Source organism: Porcisia hertigi, chromosome 14 (genome assembly GCF_017918235.1).
Source record: "Porcisia hertigi strain C119 chromosome 14, whole genome shotgun sequence".
In the NCBI taxonomy this organism is placed as follows: domain Eukaryota; phylum Euglenozoa; class Kinetoplastea; order Trypanosomatida; family Trypanosomatidae; genus Porcisia; species Porcisia hertigi.
The window spans coordinates 464,917-490,879 of NC_090573.1; the positions used below are offsets into that span (position 1 = coordinate 464,917).

General features: G+C 57.1%; 8 protein-coding genes across 8 annotated transcripts; all 8 read left to right on the forward strand.

The window, feature by feature from the left end:
* Window positions 1–620: 620 nt before the first annotated feature.
* On the forward strand, window positions 621–1,910 carry JKF63_06763 (uncharacterized protein; the record flags this gene model as incomplete). The annotated part of the gene is made up of 1 exon (XM_067902712.1): window positions 621–1,910. The coding sequence occupies one exon, from the start codon at window positions 621–623 to the stop codon at window positions 1,908–1,910; it is 1,290 nt and encodes a 429-aa protein (XP_067758605.1).
* Window positions 1,911–4,516: 2,606 nt separating this feature from the next.
* JKF63_06764 (uncharacterized protein) lies at window positions 4,517–7,123 on the forward strand (the record flags this gene model as incomplete). Its single annotated transcript, XM_067902713.1, has 1 exon — window positions 4,517–7,123. One exon carries the CDS (start codon window positions 4,517–4,519, stop codon window positions 7,121–7,123), a length of 2,607 nt encoding a protein of 868 aa, XP_067758606.1.
* Window positions 7,124–8,503: 1,380 nt separating this feature from the next.
* On the forward strand, window positions 8,504–10,633 carry JKF63_06765 (uncharacterized protein; the record flags this gene model as incomplete). The annotated part of the gene is made up of 1 exon (XM_067902714.1): window positions 8,504–10,633. The coding sequence occupies one exon, from the start codon at window positions 8,504–8,506 to the stop codon at window positions 10,631–10,633; it is 2,130 nt and encodes a 709-aa protein (XP_067758607.1).
* An 896-nt stretch (window positions 10,634–11,529) lies between these two features.
* On the forward strand, window positions 11,530–13,206 carry JKF63_06766 (uncharacterized protein; the record flags this gene model as incomplete). The annotated part of the gene is made up of 1 exon (XM_067902715.1): window positions 11,530–13,206. One exon carries the CDS (start codon window positions 11,530–11,532, stop codon window positions 13,204–13,206), a length of 1,677 nt encoding a protein of 558 aa, XP_067758608.1.
* Window positions 13,207–14,189: 983 nt separating this feature from the next.
* Window positions 14,190–15,788, forward strand: JKF63_06767 (uncharacterized protein; the record flags this gene model as incomplete). Its single annotated transcript, XM_067902716.1, has 1 exon — window positions 14,190–15,788. The coding sequence occupies one exon, from the start codon at window positions 14,190–14,192 to the stop codon at window positions 15,786–15,788; it is 1,599 nt and encodes a 532-aa protein (XP_067758609.1).
* Window positions 15,789–17,321: 1,533 nt separating this feature from the next.
* Window positions 17,322–18,167, forward strand: JKF63_06768 (uncharacterized protein; the record flags this gene model as incomplete). The annotated part of the gene is made up of 1 exon (XM_067902717.1): window positions 17,322–18,167. One exon carries the CDS (start codon window positions 17,322–17,324, stop codon window positions 18,165–18,167), a length of 846 nt encoding a protein of 281 aa, XP_067758610.1.
* A 1,226-nt stretch (window positions 18,168–19,393) lies between these two features.
* JKF63_06769 (uncharacterized protein) lies at window positions 19,394–22,234 on the forward strand (the record flags this gene model as incomplete). The annotated part of the gene is made up of 1 exon (XM_067902718.1): window positions 19,394–22,234. One exon carries the CDS (start codon window positions 19,394–19,396, stop codon window positions 22,232–22,234), a length of 2,841 nt encoding a protein of 946 aa, XP_067758611.1.
* Window positions 22,235–23,633: 1,399 nt separating this feature from the next.
* On the forward strand, window positions 23,634–25,358 carry JKF63_06770 (uncharacterized protein; the record flags this gene model as incomplete). The annotated part of the gene is made up of 1 exon (XM_067902719.1): window positions 23,634–25,358. One exon carries the CDS (start codon window positions 23,634–23,636, stop codon window positions 25,356–25,358), a length of 1,725 nt encoding a protein of 574 aa, XP_067758612.1.
* Between the last annotated feature and the right edge of the window lie 605 nt (window positions 25,359–25,963).

A 25,963-nucleotide genomic window follows, 5' to 3' on the forward strand; every position in this document is an offset into this window, starting at 1 on the left:
TTGCGCTCCAGCATCGCCGATCGTTTCTGTGACGGCCACCCATAAATATCCTCCCACTTAAAGCCACCTTTGACGACAGATACTTGGGTCCAGCGGTGAAGTCTGGGCTGTATTTGCACACAAGCATCCGTTCTCACTTACACTTCGCAACCTCTTCCTTCGTTCACCATCGCGCACCGCCGGGACATCTTTCTCGCATATGTTTCTCGCTCTCGCTCTCCTGGCCGGTGCCCCTCCTTACTTTTACGCGTAATCGTGCTTCCCATCATACCCACTTTCCTTCTCCCCTCCTCCCCTTTCTTCCCCCCGTGATGCCCCGGGGCATCTGCTTGGATTTCATTGCTCTAAAAAAAAAACGTGTCTGCATTCTTGTGACAAACTGTGCACCCATCCACACCCATTCCGCACACGTTGGGGGGGGGAGGGACGCCCTTTCTCGCTCGCTACTCAGAAAAAAGAAGCATACCTGTATATAAACACAAACTCTTTTTTTTACCATTATTCCTCTCCGCCATCTTTCTCCACAAGTGACGCCCTCACAGTGCCTAGTGTATCGCGATTATACCCCGCGGACTTCTGTACTGCCCCCCTCCTTCCCTCTCTTTACCCCTTCTCTCAGAATGCCGATCCAGAAGGTGCACGCCCGCCAGGTGCTCGACTCCCGCGGCAACCCGACTGTGGAGGTCGAGGTGACGACGGAGGCCGGCATGTTCCGCTCCGCTGTGCCGTCTGGCGCGTCGACTGGTGTGCATGAGGCGTGCGAGCTTCGTGACGGTGACAAGACTCAGTACTGCGGCGCCAGCTGCATGCGGGCAGTGAAGAATGTGAACGAGGTCCTCTCGCCAGCACTTGTGGGTAAGGATGAGTCGGACCAGGCCGGCCTCGACAAAATGATGTGCGATTTGGATGGGACCAAGAACAAAAGCAAGCTCGGTGCGAATGCGATTCTGGGCTGCTCGATGGCGATCAGCAAGGCTGCTGCGGCGAAGGCTGGTGTGCCGCTGTACAAGTACATCGCGGTGCTGGCTGGGACGAAGGAGATCCGCCTGCCTGTGCCGTGCTTCAACGTGATCAACGGTGGCAAGCACGCCGGCAACGTGCTGCCGTTCCAGGAGTTCATGATTGCGCCGACGAAGGCGACATCATTCCATGAGGCGCTGCGCATGGGCTCAGAAGTGTACCACGCGCTCAAGTCGATCATCAAGAGCAAGTACGGCCAGGACGCCGTGAACGTCGGTGATGAGGGAGGCTTTGCGCCGCCGATCAAGCACATTGACGAACCGCTGCCGATCCTGATGGAGGCAATCGAGAAGGCCGGTCACAAGGACAAGTTCGCGATCTGCATGGACTGCGCCGCAAGCGAGGCGTACGATGCGGACAAGAAGATGTACAACCTGACCTTCAAGAATCCCGAGCCAACGTACGTATCCGCGGAGAAGCTGCAGCAGACGTACGAGCGCTGGGTTGCGGAGTACCCCCTTGTGTCCATCGAGGACCCGTTCGCGGAGGACAACTTCGATGAGTTCGCGGCGATCACGAAGGCCCTCAGCGGGAGGGCGCAGATCGTTGGCGACGACTTGACGGTGACGAATGTGGAGCGTGTGAAGATGGCGATTGAGAAGTCTGCGTGCAACTCGCTGCTGCTGAAGATCAACCAGATCGGCACGATCAGCGAGTCGATTGCAGCGGCGAAGCTGTGCATGGAGAACGGGTGGTCCGTGATGGTGTCGCACCGCAGCGGCGAGACGGAGGACACGTACATCGCTGATCTGTCTGTGGGCCTGGGCACCGGTCAGATCAAGACCGGCGCACCGTGCCGCGGCGAGCGCACGGCGAAGCTGAACCAGCTTCTGCGTATCGAGGAGGAGATTGGCTCCGCGGCCAAGTACGGTTACCCCGGCTGGGCGTAAGATATATCTCCCGTGCGCCGCCCGTCACCACTTGCAGCGTCTTGCCCCTTTCTTGGTCACTCCTCGCCCCTGACTTTCTACAATCCACGGACGGTGCAACTCCTGCGCCGTGGGGGGGGTGCATTCGAGACACCCATGTGCTGCTACCCCTTGGGGCACCTGTCATCAAAAGTAACGCGAGCGGGGCTGCCTCTTCTCCACTCGGGCCGCTGCGAGGGGGAGGACGCACACTAGCCTGTGCGTTTTCTTTCTTTCTATATACATACAAATGTGTAGTTGGTGCACCGGCATCGCTGGTGTAAGGGGTGATGCGGTCTGCCTCCCCTCCCCCCTCCCTCGCTTCACCCTGTTTATCTTTAGCAGCGGTTCATTGCAGCACGTTCTGGGCACTGCAAATACGTGTGTGCATGTTTGCGCGGTGAATAAAGAGCCGGTTCACTGCTCAGGTGAGGAAGCCATGTGCAGCGGCGAGCTTCAGCAGGCGATCTCGTGTGTGCGCGTGCTGACACTGTTGCCCTTTCTTGCGTAGGCACGGCAGGAGACGTACGAGGCGGCCACCTTTTTGCGTGTATGGTCCCCGCTCTCTGTTTTCTCTCCAGGGCCGTCTCTTCCCTTCACTCGTTCATGGGATAATACAGGTCTCGGGCACCTGGCAGGTTTCTGCTTCTTTAGCTCTGCCCCGTCCTTCGCTCTCACCTCACAGTGCTCCCCTTCCCTCTTCCCGTTCGTAAAGAGCTTCGACCATGCATATGAGAATCTCTCTCTTCTTGTCATGCTTCACTCCTGCTCTGCTGTGATGTTCGTCCCCCCCCCCCCCTTGGCACCTTCCGTTTCATGTGCGTGCAATTGTCGGGCGCACTGGCAACGAATCGAACTAAAGTGAAGGGGGCAAAGAAAAAGGGATTTGCCGACATATACACAGTTGGTCATGTATGCATATTCACGCACACCCATGTTTATACAATATGTGTGCATGTGTGTGTATGCGTACATATTTGAGGTTATTATGATTGTATGTATCGGAAAGAGATTTGCCAGAGGGGGAACAACCCCGGCAGTTCTTCATGCTTGGTTCCGGAAAGAGAAGGTAAGTTTGTGGCGGCATGCATTTGTATGCCAAGGGGCGGCATACTGGTGTGTGCAACTGGCGTGTGGTTTTTACTGTTCCCAACCCCCTCCCCAGAATCCCGCCACCCCGCCACCCCGCCTCTCCTCCCCTCCCTTTTCATTTTTTCTGTATTTTATCAAGTGACTTTCAGACACACAAAGGCTTTGGTCTTTTTTTTTCCATTCAAGTGACGGGTGGCGGTTTGGCGATAATCTCATCTTCGTTTTTTCTGTCTTCCTGCACAAGGACTCAAAAACAAACCACTCCTCCTCCTCCTCCCCCCTCCTCCCCTCTCTCTCTCAGTGCCTTCACCCCCCCTTTTTTTCCTTCCTTGCGGCCTCTATGCTGATGTTGACTTTGTTTTATGCGTGCGTGTGGTGTGTGTGTGTACGCGTGTGCACGTCTGCGTATCATCAACTGTACTTCCATGCGTCGGTTGGGTGTAAGCTCTCTCCTCCCCCCCACCCGCCCCCCCACCCGCATGTGTAGGCTCGCGTATTTACTGTTTTTCTTCCTGTCTTCGTATTGAGTCCTCACCACGCTCAGCAGAGGCCCTATAAATATATATATATATGTGTGTGTATATATATATGTACACACGGGAAAGCAAACAGAGTTCAAGAAGCGCACCAAATTGGGCTCACTGGGTGGACTGGCCCCCCTCTAGCTCGTCTCCATGCGTCCTTTTTCAACTGCCATCGTGGGACTTTACTCATCCTTGCCTTTTCACTCCCCCACCCCCTTCGCTAACGAGTGACACTTGCGTTAGCGCACACATCTTGTCTGCGCGTCGAGAGGCCAAACGCGGTGGTCGACGCACTCCTGCAGAATGTAGCCTCTCCTTCTTGCTTATGCCTTGGCACCTTCTCGATCATATATATATATATTTATATGTGTTCCCTCTCTCTCGCTTACATTTCCAAACATTTTGCCCCACCCTGTTCCGTCCCTGGATGACGTCATTCCAAACGCACTCTGGAATACCCCCTTTTATTGTAATATATGTGTATATATATATATATATATATACTCCCTCTCCCTTTCATGTGTCGGTTGATCCTTCACTCTGGTGCTGCTCCAGCTGTGACGGCCAGACCCTTCCCATTGTCGCTCTTCCTCTCTTCTATACACATATTCGTCTCTGTTGAGACGGCTTCGTTGGGTGGCGCCCACCCCTAACTTTTTTTTTCTGTCTCCCCCCCGTCCCCCCGTCCCCCCTTCCCCCGTCCCCCTCGTCCCCCTCCCCCTCCCCCCGTCTCCCCCAGAAAATACGTCTCGCTTTCCACGTGTCGTGGTGCGTCACGTGTGTGTTTGTCATTTGGTGAATACGGTAAGCCGGTGCTCCTGCACCCGACTTGTATTTCATCTCTGAAGGAGGGAAAAGGGGTGGTGGTCATCAGTCGACACCTCCACGACGACGACGGCGACGGCGAGGGAGGAAGAGGAAGTGGTGGTGGTGGCGGTTGGGAGCACCGACATTTCGATTTACAGACACACCATGGAGAAGGATGTCTCCTCGTCGTACTCGTGCCCCATTCAGAGGCGACCAGTCGGTGAGCCTCCCGTGCTTCATGTGAAGGTGCTCTACGGGCTCTTGAACGAAGAGACCGCGTACAGCTCACCGACAGGCGGTTTGGGGTCGTCGTCGTCGTCGTCGCCAACTGGCGCAAACGCCTTGGGCCGCGCGGGTGTTGTGTGCCCCGCTGCAGTGGCTGGCACTCAGCGGGCAGCTAATGAATCTTTATCGGGGCTGCGCTCGTTCCCCGGATCGAGCGCGGCGAACGGCACTGGTGCGGTGCCATCCTCGCCATTGGCGAAGCCAGTTCTAGATTTAGCTCAAGTGCGCTGCATCCCAATGGATCAGTGGGTCCCGGATGCCCACGTGGTGAACTGCATGGCGCCAGGCTGCAACAACAGCTTTTCGCTCTTTAACCGAAAGCATCACTGTCGCATGTGCGGGCGTGTGTTCTGCTCTTCGTGCTGCAACAACGTCGTGTATATATCGGCTTCCGTTCTCAACAATGCGACCAATGGGTCCGCCGAGGGTGTTGCCATGGGTAGTCACGCTTTTAGGAAAACGTCCGAGTACTTACCCACTGTTGCTTCCGAGCTGATACAGCCCCACTGCGCAGGGTCAAGCGATGACAGTGCACTGTCCAACGGAGTGCGGCGAAGAGGAGAGTCACCTGTGCCTCCGAGCACCCATTTGCCCGCGAGAACCGGCACGGTTACCTTCCCCGGGTCCCTGACTTCTTCCAGGGAGGGGAACGGCAGCATGCCGCCGAACGCAATCACCACTACATCGGCGATGACAGCAGCGCCCTCTTCGTCGTTCCCGTCTACGCAAGCATCGGTGGCATGCCGCGTGTGCGCCAGTTGCTCCTACGAAGTTCAGTTGGTGGTATCAACTCGCCAGGAAAACGGTGAGGCCCGGCGTCGCAGTCGCGGCGAGCTCAAGATGCTTCAGCGTGTTCTCCTTGTCAACGTCATGACCTTCCTGACGCTGCGAGACTTGGCAAGTGTGTCGTTGGTCTCTGCCGACTTCTATTTTATGTCTCGCGACAACATCATTTGGTATCAGTACAACATGACACGATGGATGAAGGAAAGCGAACTGCTGCGATTCGACTCGCTCACATCGCGAGTGCAGCCCCATCGAAGTGGTAGTCGGTACTCTTCTTTAGGCACCGCGGCGCGTAGCGCCTCCTTTGCGGATGGGATATTCAGTAGTAAATCTGTGATTCCGGATGCGACGGCGCTCTCGATGAGCGAGGCGGCTAAGCGCGTCATCTCGCTCCATGCTCGGTACAGCTACACACAGTTTCTCGACTTTGTGAGGAGGCAGGAAATGGCGCGGTGTGAGGGAATATCCTCGTTCTCACTGGGTGCGCGTATTTTGTTGTCGAGCCCTATCCGCCTGGCGCTTGTAGGGCCGTGTGGCATCGGTAAGACGGCCAGCGTACGCACCTTTCTCGGTGAGAAGCCGTCGCAGATGGTGGTGCGACCAACTATTGGGTTTGAGCGGCGCGCCATCACAGTGCGGCTGGCTGGCGCTCTCTCCACGGAGGTCACATTGCACATCTACGACCTCAGTGGTGCCGACCGCTATGAGAAGCTCCGGCGCTTCGTGTGTCGGCACTGCCATGTCATTGGCCTCTGCTACGACCCGTCTCGAAAGGTGACACTTGTACAAGCGGCAGATATCATGATGGAGCTCGAGGGAGCGCTGAGTGCGCAGCCGGTGGTGGTTTGTGGACTGGTGAGACAACAGAAACACTTGGCGGGCTCGGAAAGCGTACCACCTGGTCGCCACAAGGCAAGCCTCGGTGGTCGTCCCACCGAGGCTGGTGCCCCCGTCGCCGCCGCCGCCGTTGGGTTGGACCTCTCAGCAACACCGCAGAGGAAGGAGCAACATCCTCAACATCTACCGTCTGGCATTGCTGCACCCGAGCGCGCAGGTGGCGTACCAGACGAGCAGATACTCGTCGCGCCTCCTAGCGGTGCCCTTAACGGGAGTAACAGGCCACCCAAGACCAGCATTAGCGCGGCAAGCGCCACGGTCACGCGACTCGACGGTGCTTCAGAGATTAACGATGACGAGGGCAGCAGCTCACTCCGGGTGAGTGAAGCGAATTTGTCGATGTCATCATCATGCAGAAACATATTAAGGAGCTCCTTGTCAGGTTCGGCCCTGCCGGTGCCCACCACCGCCTCTGCGCACAATGGTGGACTCGAAGTCTCCGCTGAGGACGCGGTAGGCATCACCGTTCGTGGCCACTCCTCCATCCAATGCCCGCTGTTGAAGCCCACTCCATTTTTTGAAGTCGCTGTGCAGGCTGTGTTCGATCGTCTGATGGGTGCGACCGTAGCGAGCACGAGCACAATATTTGAGATAAGCGAGGAGCTCATGATGAGCGGGAACGGGAGCGTTGAGACTTCCACGGGACATTTTATGACCTCACGGAGCGCTGGCAGTCCACCGGCGAGTGCGATGCGAGTTCCCTCTCTGCACCGTCGGTCGCGCGCGTCTAGGGCGATTGTGCAGGACCTGCTGAACCTCACGATGCAGCCCTGTGCACTGGACATATTGCTGGATACCAAGTAGACCGAGGAACCAAAGGAGAGCACTGCCACGGACAGGGAGTCCCGTGTATTGGGGGTTCCCATCATTATATATATATTTTTTTGCTTTTATCTTGTGGATAACTGTGAAAAAGGGGGGGGGAGGGAGGAGAGGGTGTGTGTGTGTGTGTGAAGAGTGTGTGCTCAACTGCGCGAGTATGCTGTTTTCTATGCCCTAAAAGGCAGTTCACCGCTCTCTTGACACTTGCTCGGTGATGCTGCACTATCGCGCACGCCGACGCTGGTTTTCTCTGCCATGTCGTTTCCTTCTCCGAGAGAAACCTGCGTCTCAGTTTCTCCGTAGGTGTCCTCGCCCCTCCCCCCTCCCTGCACCCCCGCCTTCTTGCCGCTGTGGTCCCCCTAGTCGTATCTTTCGGACGCGTTTCGATTTGTTGCGTGCGTGCGTGACTTCCCTCAGCCTCTCTTGGTCTCCCCTCTCCCACCCCGCTGTGACATGTGTATACGTGTGTATTGACTGAGGTAAGGTGGGATAGGAGAGGGCGGGGGGGCGGGGGGGAGGGAGGTCCCCACTCTCTGAACGGCGGAGCGGAGCGTACTCATACCGTTTTTTTTGTCCCCGTGCGAGTTGCTCTCCTTTCCTCCCATTTTTACACAACCTCGCGTGCAATCGATCACACATCACACGTGGCGGTATGAGTTTGGGCGGTTGGAATCCCGAAAGTGCGTAGGCACGAAGGACCATGGCGGTCCCCACGAATGACTTGGTTACCCTCAGCTGCCGAGAATCCAACTCTGTACACACGATAGGACACCATGCCGGGACCCCCTTCGAGACTCCGCTTGCCTGCGTCGATGAGGAGAAAGAATTGAAAAAAAAAGGAACATCCCCCCTCACAGTGGTTTCTGCACTCCTTTTTTTTTTAGTGCACCGCCAGTTTTGCCGCTCCCGATATCCATGAATGCCCTTGTCGTTTTTCTGGTTTGCGTCTTCATTTCTTCCACTCTCTCCCCCCTCCGTCACGCCACCTTTCTTTTTTTTTTTTGCATTTGTGTATCCGACGCACGCCTTCCTATTGGCCAACGCCTCTTATTTGTGTCATTGTGTTCACGTGTGTTTCCCTCTCTTCCTGTTGGTCTGTCAACCCTCCCTCTCTCTATACCGGGGCTCAACACATGTACCACATATACGCATATGGGTGTATACACTTCTATGCACCTTCTTGTGTGTGCGTTTTACTGTTCACCCCTTCCCCCCCTCCTTTCACTCCAGTTCTGGATCAAAGTATTCGCCTCCACGGGGACGTGCCGCTGTGACTCAAACGTGCTGTCCTGTCGCTTACTTTTTTTGTTCGCTTTCTTCTAGCCCTTTCTTGTTGTGATCAATCTCGTGTCTGTCGCTTTGATGTCCTCTGCTCCCGGGACGGATAAAGACTTCTTGGCCAAGAAGATCGTCTCGGCGGACGGGCCGAAGGGTGGGGAGCTGGTGCATGATGTCTCTCTCTGCGAATGGTGCATCACTCGCATTGAGCCGGAGGAGGAGTCCAACCGGCGTCGATCGGTGCTAGAGCGGATCGTCAACGTGGTGCGGGTGTGGATTCGCCACACGATGATCACCGAGTTCCGCATGCCCGAGGCGGCTGCAGCGCAGGTTGAGGGACGCATCTTCGCCACCGGATCTTACCGCTACAACGTGCACACCTCTGGCAGTGATATTGATATGGTGCTGATCGCACCCAGCCGTGTCACCCGTGAACATTTCTTCAACACGCTGGCACCCAGGCTGAAGGTCGAGCCGTGGGTGACAGACCTACACTGCATTCGCGAGTCTCGTGTGCCGATCATTGCGATGGTGTGCGACGGTATCGACATTGATCTCTCTTTTGGGTCTATCCGGCAGGACCGTGTCCCAGAGGTGATTACAGATGATTTGCTGCAGGGCCTCGACGAGCAGTCCGTGCTGAGCTGTAACGCCGTGCGAGTGGCACACAACATCATGGACCTGGTCCCAAATAAGGCCGTCTTTCGCCAAGCTTTGCGCTTCGTGAAAGCCTGGGGCAAGGCGCGGGCTATTTACAGCAACACCTTCGGTTTCCCGTCAGGCATTGGCTGGGCCATTCTCACAGCATTTGTGTGCCAATGCTACCCCAATCAGAACGCTGCTGGCATGGTGACGCGCTTCTTCCGCACGTACCACACGTGGTTCAAGCCGAATCCGCACGAAACCGGCACCGAGAACCGCGCCATCTATCTTACCGAGTCCATGCGGGCTCGCACTCATCTCGGCCGCGGCTGGGACCCTCGAGAGTCGAAATCGGATGCCATGGCACTCTTCCCGGTGCTGACGCCGGCGGTACCCTACGGTAATACTTGTTACAATGTCACTCTCACAAACCTGCGCCAGCTCTGCGACGAGTTCGAACGCGGCCACGATCTGCTGAGCAAAGACTTGGGTATGAGCGCGGACGAGGCGAGGGCGAAGTTCGGCTCGTTTGGCGTTTGGTCCCGTGTGCTAGAGCCGGCGCCGTTCTTTGGCAAGTACCAGCACTACCTGCACATCAAGGTCTCGTGCAGCGATGTGGAGCATTACCAGGCCTACGTCGACGGCGTGGAGTCGCGCATACGTATTCTCTGGGCCGGCAACGCCTCGTCCCGTGGCCACACACTGGAGGATTACCGCCAGCTTCGGCTGCATTTGAATCCGCGCCGGTTCGAGGACCCGGAGGAGGTGCAGCTGCGAGTGCGTCTGACCAGCAAAGCCACTGCCGCGGGTGCGGTGGCGAGTCACACTCGTGGCAGCGTCGGCTCTCGCACTTCTGGGCAGCTGGGCGACAGCGGCAGCTCTGTCCGTGTGAGTCCCAACTTGAAGAGCAGCGCTGCCCCCGCAGGGTCGATTTGGTTTACGGCGAATTACTTCATCGGCATGACCGTCGATACGAAGTTGTCCTCGGCCAAAATCGACCTCGCGCCGGCGATTCGCACATTCCACACTGTCGTTCGAGAGTTGCGCCAATACCGCGATGGCGTCACGCGGCTCCCGGTGATAACGGTGGTGGACATGGCGCGCATCCCGGCATTCGTCAAGAAAGCCGCGGGGTGCGTGGAGGAGACGGAGGCCGCGCAGGGGCAGAGTCCCAGTGAAGCGGACGAGACACACAACAAGAGTAGCACTCTCGCGTCTGCAGATCAGGAAAAGCGCAACGGTGTCTCCACGCAGTCGACGACAGCGCCGACGGTAGCGAAGGCGGCGATCAACTCCACAGGAGCTGAAGCGAGCGCAACGGTCTGCTCAGTGAGCGAGGCTGGTCGAGGTCTCCACGACGGCAGCGCAGAGCGCGGAGCGGCGTCGACGATCGACCACCACTCACGTAAGCGCTTGCGAGAGCCGGACGGTAACGATGGCCGCGCTGCCGAGGCGGCCGAGGCCGTGGCGTCCAAGACAGCTGTGGGAAACGGCAACGTTGTTGCAGGTGTGGCGCCAGCGGAGGGAATCGATGACAACGATCTCGAGCAGGCACTTGGCCTTGATTTTTAGCTGCGGAGCCAAAAACCGATCGATGGGTTGCATCGCTGATAAAACGGTTTCTCGAAGCGGGATGTTGTTTTCAGGTGTTCACGTGTGTGTGTGTGTGTGTGCTTTTGGGTACACCGGCGAGGCCAAACGGCTCAGGTGTCATCTCGTGCACGACGTTTAAGGAAGGAGAAAAGCCCGCGACGATCTGCTATAGCCGCTGTGCTTGTATTGCGGAGGAGGAGGAAGCCTAAAGCCGAGAGAAGTGGAGAGGAGTGGGCATGTAAACATGAGGTGGTGGTCGAGAAGTTTCACAATGGCGGCGACACGGTCAAGATTTTCCAGTGACTCATTGTGTGAACAGTTGTGTGTCTGTGTTGTTCCACCGGCGATGCTGCGCGCGTACGCCTCTACTACTTCTCTTCGTCATCCTCCTCCAGGGACGCATTCTAAAGTCCGTTGCCGAGAGCTCTCGTTGCACCACCATTGCGACAGAAAAAAAAGTGTGTGTGTGTGTGGTATGAGGTGTATGTCTAGGCGTCTACGTTGTGCAACGCCTCCGTGCGTGTAGGATCCTTTGTTGTACAATCGTTTCGAGCGACCCCCCCTCTCCCTCCCCCCCCTCCCCTTTCCCCCTCGCTTGCTCACTACACATGTTTTATCTCCCGTTCTTCGCTGACACTCACATCCTGGCTTACCGTATCCTACCCGCACTTTCTATTCCTCGTGTGCTTCACTTCAATGCATCAAGGGGGGTGTTGGCCGACATCGTACCTGCCGCTGAGAAGTGACCACATCTGCACATCACACCTTTGTTTCTGTGTTCGTACAGAATTGCACACACACACGTGTTTCATCTACGAACGCACTCCCCCCTCCTTCCTTCCTTCTGCAGTGTGCATGTATGCTAGCCGGTGAAGATGCTGAGTCGACTTTCTGAGCGCTGCATTGCCATGGCCGGGCCCGAGCAGGCCCTGTGCCGTCATGTGTGGAGCGCGACCTGGTTGCGCGATGCCGAACCCGCGGCGGCCTCCAGTCAGAACATTAGCCTCAGTTCTCTGATGGAGCGCGCTGGCCACGCCGCGTATGAGGTGTTTGCTAACCTTTACTCATCACAACGACACTGGGTCATTCTAGTGGGCGCGGGCAACAACGGCGGCGACGGCTACGTTATCGCGCGGCACGCCCGGGAGGCGGGAAAGGTTGTAACGGTGCTGAGCATGCCTCACAGCAGGCCGTTGCCGACAGAGGCGAGCAATGCTAAACAGGCGTGGCAGGCGGTTGGCGGCACCGAGACGACGGTGGACCCCGCTGTGCCGGTGCAGCTGCCCGCCGACGTTGATCTGGTCGTGGACGGCTTGCTGGGCACTGGTATTTCTGGCCCTCCTCGCCAGGAGTACGAAGATGTCATCCGCCACATCAACAGTCTCCCGGTGCCCCGGGTGGCCATCGACATCCCGTCCGGTCTGAACGCCGAAACTGGAGAGGCTGCTGGTGCGTGTGTGAAGGCCGACCACACCGCTACCTTCATCTGCTTAAAGCCCGGGCTGCTTACGGGGAAGGCAAGAGACTACGTTGGGCAGCTGCACTACAGAAGCCTCGGTTTGGGGGAGTGGATGATGGCGCCGGCGCGGATGGAGGCAGCCTTGTGCCGCCGCGTGGCGCTCGACGACGTTTACGGGTATTTTAGCACGCCGCGGTCGGCGTCCGCCCACAAAGGTAGCTGTGGCAAGGTCGTTCTCGTCGGCGGGGACCACGGCTACGGGGGTGCTGTTCTCATGTCAGCCGAGGCCTGCTTGACGGCTGGAGCCGGGCTCACCCGCGTACTGACTCGTCACGAGTACGTGGCGCCGCTGCTGACACGCTGTCCGGAGGCGATGGTGTCAGCCGTGAGTGCGGAGTCAGTTGTAGAGCTTGAGCAGCAGTTGACGGAGTCGTTCGAGTGGGCCACCACGCTGGCCGTCGGACCTGGGCTTGGCACCGGTACCTTTGGCCAGGTGGCTTTGACTGCGGCGCTGCGACACGCCGAGGCGCATAAGAACAAAACGTTGGTGCTTGACGCGGATGCGCTGAACCTCCTCGCAGGCCGGTTTTATAGCACGGAGGATAACACTGCGGCTGGTCCTGGCAAACACCTGCCAGTACTTCCGAACAGTGTCATTACACCACATCCGGGTGAGGCCGCTCGTCTGTTGGCCTGTAGCGTGACGGATGTGGAGAGGGATCGCCTCACCGCGGCTCGCCGCCTCGCCGCCATTTTGGGTGGAGCGTGTCTCCTGAAAGGTCCTGGCACAGTTGTACACCACCACGGAAGCGCAAAGGCGGCGATCGTGGATGCCGGCAACGCTGGCATGGCAAGCGGTGGCATGGGAGATGTCCTCACTGGGCTACTGGCAGGTCTTGCGGCTCAGCGAATGTTTGACATATTCGACACAACCTGTGCAAGCGCTCTCGTGCACGGAGTCGCGGCAGATATGGTGGCTGCGGAGGGCGGGCGTGGCACACGCGGCATCCGAGCGACCGAGTTGATCCCTCGCGTACCCTTCATTATCAATGCCAGCCGTCCATCGTGTGCTCCCCCAGGAGAGATGAAATAGGCTCTTGGAATTCACTGGTGATGCCCTCGTTCACAACGGGGGAGGAGAGAAGGGAGGGGGCGTTGATTTACATCAACGCCTTCACATAGACTCATCTATGTATTTGGAGGGAAAGTGGGAGGGGGGGGATGGGGAAGGTATACGGCTAGCAGGTTATATAAAGACTCACCCCTTATTTTTTTAAAACGGAATCGCTGTTGGGTGTTGCTGAGTCTACATCTACCGCTTTCCTCTCTCCCTTCGATATGATCTCCGACCCCCCCTCCCTCCCTCCCCTGTACAGATACACATGCACATCCACACCTGCTTTATGGGCACCGTTATCGCAGCGTTATACTCGCAATTCTTTGCTGTTTTGTTTTTACCCCGAGTTTCATGGTGTGTAGAATGCCGCTGCAGTCACGAGGGATCAAACACGGAGTGATTGGGCATGCACGTTTGCACGGGACCCGCGTATACTTGATTAAAAAAAAGTGAATGGCATGACGATACGCACGCACGCACACACACACACACACACGCACACACACGTTCACATCTGTATATGCGCGTGTGGGTCGACGTGCGTCCATGTGGCTGTGTGCGCACGCGGGTCCCTTCAGCTCCCTCCTCCTCCCTTCTAGGAGGAAGAGCCCGCGTTGAGGACCACCACCGTCACGAAGGTGGTCTTCACGTGGAGAAGCGAGAAAGACCGCCCCCCCCCCTCTTTGTGAAGATGCGCTCACTGCCGCGCTACCCTTTTTGTGAGACGTAGGCACCCCCCTCCCCCTCCCCCTCCCTCCCACCCTTCCTCCCTGTCGCCCTCCCCTCCCCTCCCCTCAAACTCGTCACCACACTGGACGTCTGATCGTCTTTGGGCTCTCCTGGTGCAAAACATCATTTGTGGTTTCTCACATCACGTTTCCTTCTCATCCTTTTCCCCTGTTACCCTTCACCAACGCGGCAACCAAACACTAGCGAAACGCCGTTACGAACGTACACGCATGCACCGAGATCGCAATGGCCGTGCGTCCGACGCCGAACATCAGCGTCCAGTGTGCAAGGCGGTGGATGCACCGAATGGTACCGGGCCTACGCTAAAATCTTCGAAAGAACGCGGTGCCGGCGGCTGGCGGGGCAATGGCGCGTGCGAGGACCACCTTACGCTCCAATCATCCTCGCTGAGCGTACAGTCGACGGACAAACCGCCTGAGTCGGTGTCACCAGCACACCGTGCAGATGAACCCTTCAAGCCAGAGAACCCGTCATCGGACGAGCTCGACTTGGGCGAACGCACCAGCAGCCCCCACACTGTCTTTGTACTGATAGGCATTCTACTGTTTGTCTTGCTTCTGTTGCACTACTACTACTATCCCCAGCTGAGCGTGGTGGTGAAGGTGAAGATTGGTCTCTGCGCAGCCAGTATTGTTTTCATTGGCTTTGCTGCGGTGCATCTCCCCGATTCGCTGATTGTGCGACCCCACCCGGTGGTGTGGCGGGCGGTCTTGGCGTTGGGTGTGCTGTATCTGGTTTTCCTCACCTTTATGATCTTTCAGGACATGGAGACGGTGCGGTCGATCATGGGGTACTACGATGAATCGCTGCTGCGCCCGCTTCCGGAGCGTTCCTACGCGGCAGATTGCCGCATAACCACTAAGGAGGACCCCTGGCTACTCTTCAACACCGCCATGGACATTTTCGTCTTGGCCCATTCGCTGGGTTACATCGTCAAGACGCTCGTACTGCGGGACTGGCGCATGGTGATGGCCGTGTCGCTCGGTTTTGAGGTGATCGAGGTGACGTTCCAGCACGTGCTGCCAAACTTCAGGGAGTGTTGGTGGGATCACATAATATTGGATGTGCTTATTTGTAATACGGGCGGGATGCTGGTGGGCATGTGGCTGCTGCGGCAGGTGAACGCGAAGCAGTACAAGTGGATAGCACTCAAGGAAGCCCCGACAGTAAGGGGAAAGGCCAAGCGGCTCCTCCGGCAGCTTGGACCACGTAGCTTCGAGCGCTATAACTGGAATATTTTTCAGAGCTCGACTCGCTTCTTCCAGGTCTCGGGCATTCTGCTGCTCATACTGCTTCAGGAACTGAACTGCTTTACATTGAAAGCGATCCTCCAGATGGAGCCGACGCACCACCTCGTGGCAGCTCGACTGACCCTGTGGGCGCTCCTTGGCACCTCTGCCCTGCGAGAGGTGTACGAGTTCATGACAAACCCGCGCGTCAAGCGCATCGGCACGGCTGCGTGGGTCACAATACTCGCTCTAGTCATGGAAACCACGTGGATCATCAAGATGGCCGTTGAGGGGCATTATTTTCAAGACGCGTGTATGCCCATTCATGTACTTGTGCCATGGATGGCCGCCATTGCCTCATTTTTGATCTGGCTGGTCTTGTACTTTGGTGTCTTGTCGCTGGAGCAGCGCAATCGACGTTGGGGCGTGGCCCACATTGTTGTGAACTTCTTCTTCTACGCAGCCGTCATGTCGGTGCTGGCGCTGTTCTTGATGGGCTTGCCTGACCTGCAGATTGGTCGGCAGGCTTTCGAGTCTGCGATGGCGCCGTACGAGCGGTACATCACTTCTTGGCGTTAAGTACAGACGAGGCGAGGGAGTGCTTTTTTAACCCCTGTGGGAGGGAGCAGGTGGTGAAGGCGCGCAGGCTGAGCAGTTTGTAATATATATTTTCGCTGTGCGTGCGTCTGTGTGTGTGTGTGTGTGTGTGTGTTGACAAGATGCTGCACTTGTCGGCGCCCGCACCGCGTTTCCCCATCCCTGCCCTCCTCCTCCCTCTAGCGCATCGGTTATGGCTTCTTTCTTTGGATTGTACTTGACTCCGAGATGATGTTGGTCACCTTGCCTCCACAATCATCAGGGCGCCGCACCCCACCTCTATGAAGCGTTCCGCAAACCTGTAGTCCGTGTCTCTACATACATGTTTGGACTTGTGGCTCTGGCAGCCATTTTTTGTTGGGGGGGGGGGGATGCCCTTGTGCCGAAGAACCACGTGAACATACAGCGATTTGCATCGGTTCACGACAAGTCTTATCGACGCTTCATGAAACACACGACACACACGATCTTCAGTGAACAGCCCGCGTGTCCTGGAGAAGGCTGGTATGCGCCGGTGGTCAAACACGGATAGCGACACCGTCCCCGTGTGTCGCGGCGCATTCGAGGAGGCCATCCAGAGACCCCTTCCCTCCCCCCCCCCCCCTTGTGCTCCCCCGAGGGGGCAGCCAACCACCATCACCTCTGCCCTCGAGCAAGACGCCGGTCGACTGCCTGCGTGGGTGAAGGCGCGGAGTCGACGCCGGTGCGTGCGAGGCGGCCCCATCACGCAGCGATTACCTACCGACCCGACGAGCAAGCGCCGAAAGGGGCGGGGGAGGTGGGTGGGTGGGTGAGAGGAGGAGCCCATTGCGCACATGGCCTGGTGTTCAAGAGCAGGACTGCTCATCCTTCGAGATGCGGGATGTGATGGTGGTGCAACAGAGGCGGGTGATCTGGCGTTGCATGCGGATGTGCTTTGGTTTGTTGATGTGGGCTTGAAGTGATTGACAAGGAGAGAGAGAGAGCGGGGAGGAGAAACACAACGACCAGCCTTTTCTTTTGTATTTCCTCAAATACCCTTTGAAGGCCTCTCTTCCGGTTGTTGTTTCAAGGCACAGAGATGGATATGCACACACACACGGTTAAAAAAAACAATATTTGCACAGATAAACACACACGCACACACACATATACACACATACACACACATATATATATATATATGTATATATATGTATATATATATATATATATATATTTATATTTATATTTACATACACACGCCCACTACAATGACTACAAAGAGGAATATATATCGTGTCACTTTTCGTTCTTGGAGTCCCTCACTTGGTGGCCCTCAACGCAACATCTCCCTCCACCCTGTCTCCTTGTCCCCCCCCCCTCTCCCCAATCACCATGCAATTAACCCTCGTTTTCCTTTGGCTGAGATGCGCGTGGGTTTCCTAGGCATGCACAATCTGCAGCGATACTCGCGCACCAAGCACACTTGACACACACACACACACACATACATACATACATACACACGCCGTAGATATACATTTAGCTTCAACAATGCCAGCCTTGAAGCCACTGCTCATCTTCGGCTTACGTGGCACTCTTGTGGAGCGCATTCATGTCCGCCACGTCCCAGAGGGAATGCCAGCAGCTGACCTCACGGTAGGCATGGTGAAGGTTTGGCTCCGTCCTCACATGATGAAGGTTCTCAAGGAGCTTCAGGCTCACTGCCGCCTGGCCATTTGGAGCTCTACCACGGCGCGCAACACAACCCCGCTCGTGAGTGCGGTATTCGAGTCGAATGTGAAGCTGCAGACCGGCAAAGGCTCAGAGGCGACAATGCCCGCCCACTCGATGTACGCTGCAGCGCCATCAGTGGCATCAATAAAGCAGGAGGCATCTAACACCTCAACAATTCTCGGATCCGCCGAGGATGCAGCCTCTGCCAGCAACGGTCGTGGCGGGCGATTTGACAAGAAGAAGCGACCGACTGCATCCACTACGGCAGCTGAGGGCGACGTCGCATTGGCGGCGGCCAATATCGACACTTTGCGGCCGCAGCGAGTTCAATTCGAATTTGTGTGGACGCGCGAGCACACGCGTGTCGACGATTTTCGTCGCCTCAACGCAGTCGTCAACGACGACAGCCACGCCACCGTGAAGGATCTGTCGCAGGTGTTTGCTCGGTTCCCGTCTATTGCGCAGCCGCAGAATACAGTGCTGATCGACGACACCCCCAGCAAAGCAAAAATGCACGCTTCCAACTTTGTGTGGTTGGACGGGTGTGATGCCCTGCGCATCAAAGACGAAACGGGTCTTGAGCGTTTGCACGAATTCGTGATGAAGGAGTTGTTGCCAGCGGAGGATGTCCGCGAGCTGTTGCCTCGTCGCATCCGAGTCTGAAGCTGGCGTGTGTGTGCGTGCACGTGTGTGTGAAGGGGGGGGATCTCCGGCGGTGAGCGTGTGCGAGGGGACTCTCAACACCTCTATATTTTAGCTCTAGTTTCTGAGGAGACAGTGATTGTGTGTGTGCGTGCCTCTGTCTTTGTAGGTGTGCACGAAGTGACTCGCTTTGTCGTATCGTATGAGGGAGCAGCAAGAAGGGTGGCGGGGGATTCGCCAGCTACGGTGTTGTCGATGGGTGAGATGGGGGAAAGATATACGACGCCATATAGCCAACATTCTGTGCTCTGCGATTTAGTTCTACATATCCGCATCAAGGGCGTATGCCAAAACCGAGGATATCGCGCTGAAGTGCGTGAGAAGCGAGGTGTGAGGAGAGAGGCTCTAGGGCGGGGAGGGTGTGCACTCTGTGGTTATCCGGTCAGGTGATGCCCTTTCTCCGTAGTTCGCTCTGATCCCCTATTTCGCAGCTGCGTGTCTTTTGCGGTCATGGTGGGGTGGGGTGGGGTGGGGTGGGGGGGTCGGCAGCAGCCTTGCCATGACCGACCCTTCTCTTCTTGAGGGCACAGCTTCAGCATTGCCCCCCCTCCCCCCCTTACAACTTCATTACTAATTGTGTATAGTCAGTCACATTGCCTCCCCCTCCTCCACCTTCTCCCCCCCCCCCGCCACACACACCCATGCTGCTGCTATGTTTGCCACAATTGTTCTATAATTACGGGCATTGCACTCAAACAGAAAAGCGCTGCGCTCTGCGTTGGCTAGAGTTTATCTAAATCTCTTCCCTCCTCCCCCCCCCCTCCACGACCACTTCAATCCTTCATTTTTTTTCCCGGGGCATTCCTTGCACCCCGTGACTCCAGTCCTTTCGCTACATTCTTTTTTTCCCCTTCTTATTTTCGTTGTTCCCCCCTCCCCGTAGGGACGCCTGCTCCCCCTCTCCCCAAATCTGGAGGTCGACCAATAGAGTATCTCTGAGTGTTTCAAGTTCTCATTCGTCTCCGTCCGCCCTCTCTCATCTGCTCTCGCCTGGCCTTCGCTCTCAGAAGTGCTTTTCGGGCGTGGCACACACACACACACACGCCGTTGACTCTATTCCCTTCCTGTCCACCAAACTCACTCGTTTTTTTTTTGTTAACCTGTCCTCTGTGCACTGACGCATAGCTCAACAGAGAGCCGGGCGGCCTTGTCAGTTCCAAAACCCAACGATAGCAGAGGTGAAGCGAATGTCCGTGGATACACAGGATGTGGCTGTGGAGGTGGACTTGTCGAAGCTCATCGACTTTGGCGTCACATTTCAACCCCTTCAACTCACCCTCAAGGATATCCTCCGGCGGCTTGCAGACCTCGAGAGAGAGAATGTCACGCAGAACGATCAGATTACCGAGATGATGGCGAACATCGCAAGGCTCGAGGAGGTGAACGAGGCCCTGCAGAAGGCGCAAAGCGAATTGGCGGCAGCCGCTGTCGCCAAGACCTCCGTCATCGACGGTGAAGACGGCGAGGAGGCTGAAGGCAAAGACACCGGGTCGGAGCACGCGGCTCTCTGGGACGAAATGTCCCTCCTGAACGACGTACTTGGCGAGCTGCATGAGGGCGCCACGCGGGGTCGTCCCAGCATCGATGAGATATACGCCGCCCGCAAGCATCGGGACAGCATCGTGAGGAAAGCGTCTGTCCCCTTGGGCAGCGCGTCGCAGAGCATCGGCAGCAAGTCCGGCGCCTCCCAGTTACTCCATTCACCTGCCCGTACTGCCAGCGGCTCTGCAGTCGTCCCCCCAGCACGTGACGTGAGTCCTGGCAGCGCTGGCACCTCTCAGAGGCAGCAAGACCCCCTCCTTGAGGTTTCTTCAGAGGCTTTGTTACCCCTGGGTGATATCGTCCTGAGCAAGGCGCACGAGGCGCTCGAGATGGTACCGGAGTCACAGAAATTCAGCGAGGGTAGCCCACACGCAGGGGGCGACGAGGACGCGGCGAGTGTTCGCGACAGCAAAGCTCGCACGCAGACCTCTGCAAGCTCGGCGTCCGGATCTCTTGGGGTGTGTGGAACGCTTCGTCGTGGTGTGACGGTGGTGGACGGTCCTTACGGACCCAAGGGTCGCCTGGTTGTCGGCACCTCGAAAAGCCAGGCCGCCGTTGGGCTCCAGGAGGGTCCCAGCTCTTCTTTGCATCAGGAGGTGCTTGCTTCCCCTCCCGCATGGCCGGCAGCGACCGGTGGCGAGGATGCCGGCGAGCACCGTGAGGCGGTTGAGACGGTGTCGTCTGACCAGCAGCAGCCGCAGCAGCTGCCGCGCCGTTCAAGCAAATACGCCGAAAAGCGCCTGGCAGAAGGCGCCGCACGGCGTCTGTCCGCTCGCGGTGCTCCCAGTCCCAGCGGTGCGTACGAAAAGAGCCCGCTAGGAAAACAGTTATCTGTCTGCAACATTCTGCGCCGCGACGGGGAGGACATCGCGTACTTGAACCGCGTGGTGGCGGAGATTTTGGGGGAGATGAAGGGACTGCACGATGCTGTCGACCTACTGCGCATGGGCCACGAGGATGGTAATGGGGTTCCTGCTTGGACCAACGCCCCAGTGGACGCGGCCAATATCAACAACTTAAGCCGGAGATTGGCTCGCCTCGAGGGCGATGTCGCGGACGTGTCTCAACGCACGCGGCACTCCGACAAGCAGCGAGAGGAGGAGCTGGACGACTTGAAGAAACAGCTCCGCGTGGCGCGTGGCCTCACGGATGACGACGTGAATGCGCTACGCTCCAGTGCGGATCTTGCAGACCGTCTGCGCCAGCTTGAAGGCCGCGCGGCCGCATTGGAGGCTGCTCAAGGCATCTTGCAGGAACAGTTCTCGAGCGTGCTTGCGGTTGGTGAAGATGCCAGCGGCGAGGGCTTGCCGGACATCAATGCCTTGCAGTTTGCCGCGCTTCAGGGTGCCGTCAAGGCGCTAGAGAAGCAGCTTGAAGGACTACTAGTTGAGCAGGAAGACCCACACGATTGGACCAATGACATCCGCAAGATTAACGACGCCTTGCAGGCTGTGGAAGCTGATCTTGAGTCCGCACAAGACCACCTGGTGCGTTTGGGCAAGGAGGCAAGTCGCTTGGACATGGAGAAGGCTAACCGCACAGAGTTACCGGATCCAGTCCTCATCGCGAAGGCAGATGGTGACGCTGGTGGAGACATGGCGGCTACTGCCGCTCTTTCTTCGCGTATCTCGCGCGCTGAGGCGGATATTGAACGCCTGAAGGAGGCGAAGGCGGACCGAACGGCTCTTCACAAACTGCGCGATGACCTTGATTCTTTGCAGCGCCTCGTGGAGCGGTCGAGCGAGCAAGGCCTTCACGGGGCCGACCTCGACAGCGAGGCGGTGAGCCAGGGGATGGAGGGCATGCTCCGTGAGCTCCAGGGTGAGCTGAGCGCGCTGAAGGAGGCCGACAACGCGCGCTTCGGCGGCGGGCTCGGCGGCAATGATGGAAAAGAATTGTTAGATCGCCTCGAGCGACTGGAGAACTGTAAAGCTGACGCCACCCTTGTGGCGAACAAGGCTGAGCGCGACTACGTCGAAAACGCTCTGGAGCGGCTGATGCGAGAGGTGGAGCAGGTGCTGAACGCGACTAACGCCGGCCTCATCGACACTCTAGAGAAGTCGCTTGGCATCCTGCGAGACATGATCGACGGCAAGGCGACAAAGCAGGATGTGGCGAAGCTGCAAGGGTGGATGGCGGAGTCAAACCTCGGCGGCGGCGGTGGCGCTGGAGCACCAGACGGGCTGACGGGGTTCAAGGGTTTCCGCTGCCTTGGCTGCAATCGGCCAATGGATAGTATGCGACCTCGAGCACTGGCAGCGCCCATGTCTCCTTTCTTGAACCGTAACCCGCAGAACCACATTCAGGATAACGTTACTCGCACAATCCAGCAACAACAGGCGCCACCACGTGCAGGCGGCGGCGCCGGAGGCCACGCTGCAGCCCTTGGTGCTACCGCCTCCTCTTCCCACACTATTGGCAGCGCTGAGGGGTTGTACCAACGTGGCACCAACAGCGAACCGCTGCCCCCAATAGAACCCATGTAAACTTAGTAACATAAGACACGGGATGGTGTATTGAAGATCGTGTAGATGTACAACGGTGTGTGTGTGTGTGTGTGTGTGTATGTGTATGTGTTTGCATGTGTGTGTGTGTCAGTTTGTGTGTGGGCCTCTCGGTGTGTGCTGTTGGTGATCGTCGCCGTACTTCCCTCTCTTCCCTCTTCGTGTCGCAACGACACTCCTGGAGCCGATTCTCTGTTTCAGCGTCGCTGTGATGTCACCGAAGTAGTGAGGGCGTGCGCGGCTCTTCCCCCCCTCTTCCTTCGTGGGGGGGGTCGTCTTCCGTTTTTTGCCCCCCTTCTCTCGTTTCTTCTTCATTGGCTGTTTTGTTATGTTGAGTATATATTATATATAAATATATATTTTTGCTGTGATGTTTCACAGGTGATGTACAACTTAGGCTTGCGTGTTTTTCTTTTCGTTTTTTTGTTCGTTTTTCGCTTTCTCCCCCCCCCCCACTCCATCCATCCATCCATCCCATCTCGTTTGTATGTGTGTGCATCATCGTGTGCGGGTGGGTGGCCCTTCTCTCCCATTCTTCCCTCAACGCATTTGCACCGCCTTTGAGGTCGTTCACCATCTTTACTTGGTTCCTCCTCTTATGTTTTGGTCGTATCGCTGCTTGGATGAACGCACTCGCCCTCCCCCCTTTTTTTCGTTGCTTTCGAATAGGTCTTTATGTCGCTTCGACGCCGCGAAATGGGAGGGTGCAACAAGTGCGTCTCATCTTTTTACTTGTGGGCTGCGTTATGAGGGGAAGCGGATGTGGTGGTGACGCCGACGGCGGTGAGGATGACGAGGCAGTAAAGCGTGTACACTGTGTACTCTCCTCACCAACCCACTCACTACCCACAGACTTCTCTTCCCTCTCTCTCTCTCTGTACCACGTGTGCGCATTCGGGGGCGATTTACACACAAGTCGAGCATGTTCAACTAGAAGAGGAAAAAAAAAACAATGAAAAGTTGATGACTCTTACACGTCATGGGCGATTCGCTTATGTGCGTCCATGGAAAGGGGGGGAGGGAGGGAGGGAGGGAGGACACCGGGGAGGGCGCGAGGGTTCCATTCTTAGCATCCTCTCACTCCTCCTCCTCCTCCTCCTCATTCTCTAGGTCTTCTGTGCGACGGGTTGCGCACATGTGTCATTGAGGCCTTGCTCTTCACCCGCTCCTTTTTTTTCCTCCTCCAATGGTATGAGAGAAAACCACCGGCGGCGGCGGCGGCGGCGCTGCGTTGTCTTTGCGTGATCGCATGTACGATTCGTTCCTTCCTTTTTGATTGGTCTTGACTTGCTTTTATCCCCCTCCCTTCCCCTCCCCTCCCTCCTCTCCTCTCCTCCCCTCCCCCTTCCCCGTTTGCGTAGGTTCACCTTCCGGGCTAAAGATGCGTTCGCGTGTCGAGCGCGTGGCTCGCGCGGAGCAGCGAGAGTTTGTGGAGAAGGAGCTCAGCGCTCGCGTTGACCGACTCCTTCAACGCTTAACTCGCGAGATCACGCTTTGTGCTTCGGCGTGGGCTGCCCAGTTAAGCGCGAGCCCTCGAAAAGAGTCAACCAGTTGCCTTGGGGGTGCTGCGTCGCTTGCCTGGGAGGGGTGGAGTGACGCAGAGCTGGCGAGCGTGCGCTCCACAATGACGGAGGTACACGAACTAGTGGGTCTTCACGTTGTCAGGTTTCATGATTCTGTGGCGGCTACTCTTGGCAGTGAAGCTAATGTCACGAGGGGCTTTTCGGAAGCGGCTGCTGCAGGGTCGACCGGTGACGCTTCGGAGACTAAGGGGTCGTCTTCCCCCTTTTACGAAGTGTTTGTGCGTCAGCTAATCAACCGGCTCGTGTTTGCTGTCACATCGACTACGATCTCTTCTGTGGTGCCATCTGCTTGCACAGATTGTGTACGTGGTGCAGCATATTCCGAAGATGGCGACGCAGTGATTCCAGAATGTTTTGTGCCGTGTGGTGCTTCTTCTCTTTTCCCTGCTCAGTCAGTGCTGCGGCTTCCGGCAAGCATCTACATTGGGTGGCGCTGTGGCTATAGTCTTCTTGATTCAATTGGGGACACGCTGCGTGTGACTGACGGCGATCGCGAGGCCGGCTGGTTGGACCTCACTTCCGCAGCACTCTGCAGCTTAGTGGGGTGCGGGGGTGCGCACGGCAGCGCTCCGTCCCCTGCAGTGGCACCCGATACGGGGGTCGCTCTTCACAACTTCTTGGTGAGTGCAAAGACTCAGATGTGCACTTTGCAGTGCTGGTGGTGGTGGTGCAGCCTTGTATTTGAGCATGGCTGTTCGCGGGGCTGGCTGACTACCATCTCCTCAGCTCCGTCTCCCGGACACGCACAAGGGGTTCTTGGGAGCACGAAAGAATCGCCTGGTCCAGCCCCGGCTACGGCTCCTACTACGGCGGGTGACTGTGGCAGAGCCGATGGTGCCACCCTTGATATTTTTGTTGCTGCTGAGGACGATTATAGATCACTCTGGGACCTCGGCTGTGCCGAGGCAGCCGCGTATCTTAGCGCCATTGTTCTACCCTCTGTCGTTCACTTTTTGCATGCTGTCGTGGAGAGGTTCGTTCTCATCGAGCCCATGCCGTCACTGCAGCAGTGTCCGGATCCATCTTGGCGTTTCAGAGAAGTTGTGCGGACGGTTCGAAGCGTGGCCGATGGTTTTTTCCCATCTCCGCCACAGACGACCAACATTGCTTCCTCAGGGACGCCACCCTCTCATAGTCCCCCACTCACTGCAGCTACTGACAGTTTTTTGCGCCACGCAGTTCACGATGCACTTCTCCCACTGGCGGAGCGCGTGCTGGATAATCCAGACCTGTTGCAAAGTCGTCGTGTGGCGTGGGCGGACGCGGCCGACACTGCAGCGCCAGCGGCATCCGTGAAGTGTGCCGATGAGGGCTGGGGCAGTGGTGACGACAGCGAGTGGGGCGAGGTGCAGATGACTGGTAGCGCCACTGTTCACTCTTCGAGTGCGGGGGCACCCACTAGCGCTGCCGCGCCGCCAATAAAACTCCAGAGCACCCTTGCTTACGCACTCGATGTCCTGGAGAGCGAGCTCGGTGGGATTGTCAGCACTGATAGCGTCGCCATGACGCTGCTGCGGCTGTGATTCTTGCCGAGTGGGTGCTCAAAAAATTTTTTTATCCTGAGCGTGCTGGTGAGATGAGGTGATATCCTCGTTGCGGCGACTTATTTATCGCCTTTGATCTCGCGCTCTCTGTCGTCGGCTTCGTGTATCGTATCCTCTCTCCACGTTGCCCCAGCCTTCAGTGTATTTCACCTATACTCATCTGTATCCTTTGTTAGTTGAGCCGTTCTTGTTCTCCGTGCTGCAAACACACGCAGGAGCTCTCGCCCCTCCCCCCCCCCCCGCGGACGTAGTCGCTTTGATGCGTATTTTTGTCTCCCCTTCGCTACTGGAGAGACTGGGTGATGATGATGTCTAGAGGGTGATTGGCTCTCTATGCACATTTTTAGTGTTTTAAAGTCTGAGGAGGAGGGAGGGGGGGTGCTGCGTACATCCCACTTGGTGGCCCCCTTTTTTTTTCGTGAGGGAAGAGCAAAGATGGTTGAGGTAGATTTGTCGTGCAGGTGGCCCTTTCGAAAAAAAAAACAAACAAACTAATGATTCTCTCTCAAGCTCGTGACCCCCAAGTGAGACGTTTCTCAAAAGATGCGTCCCACGCACGGATGGCTCGAGGAGAGACCAGCGCG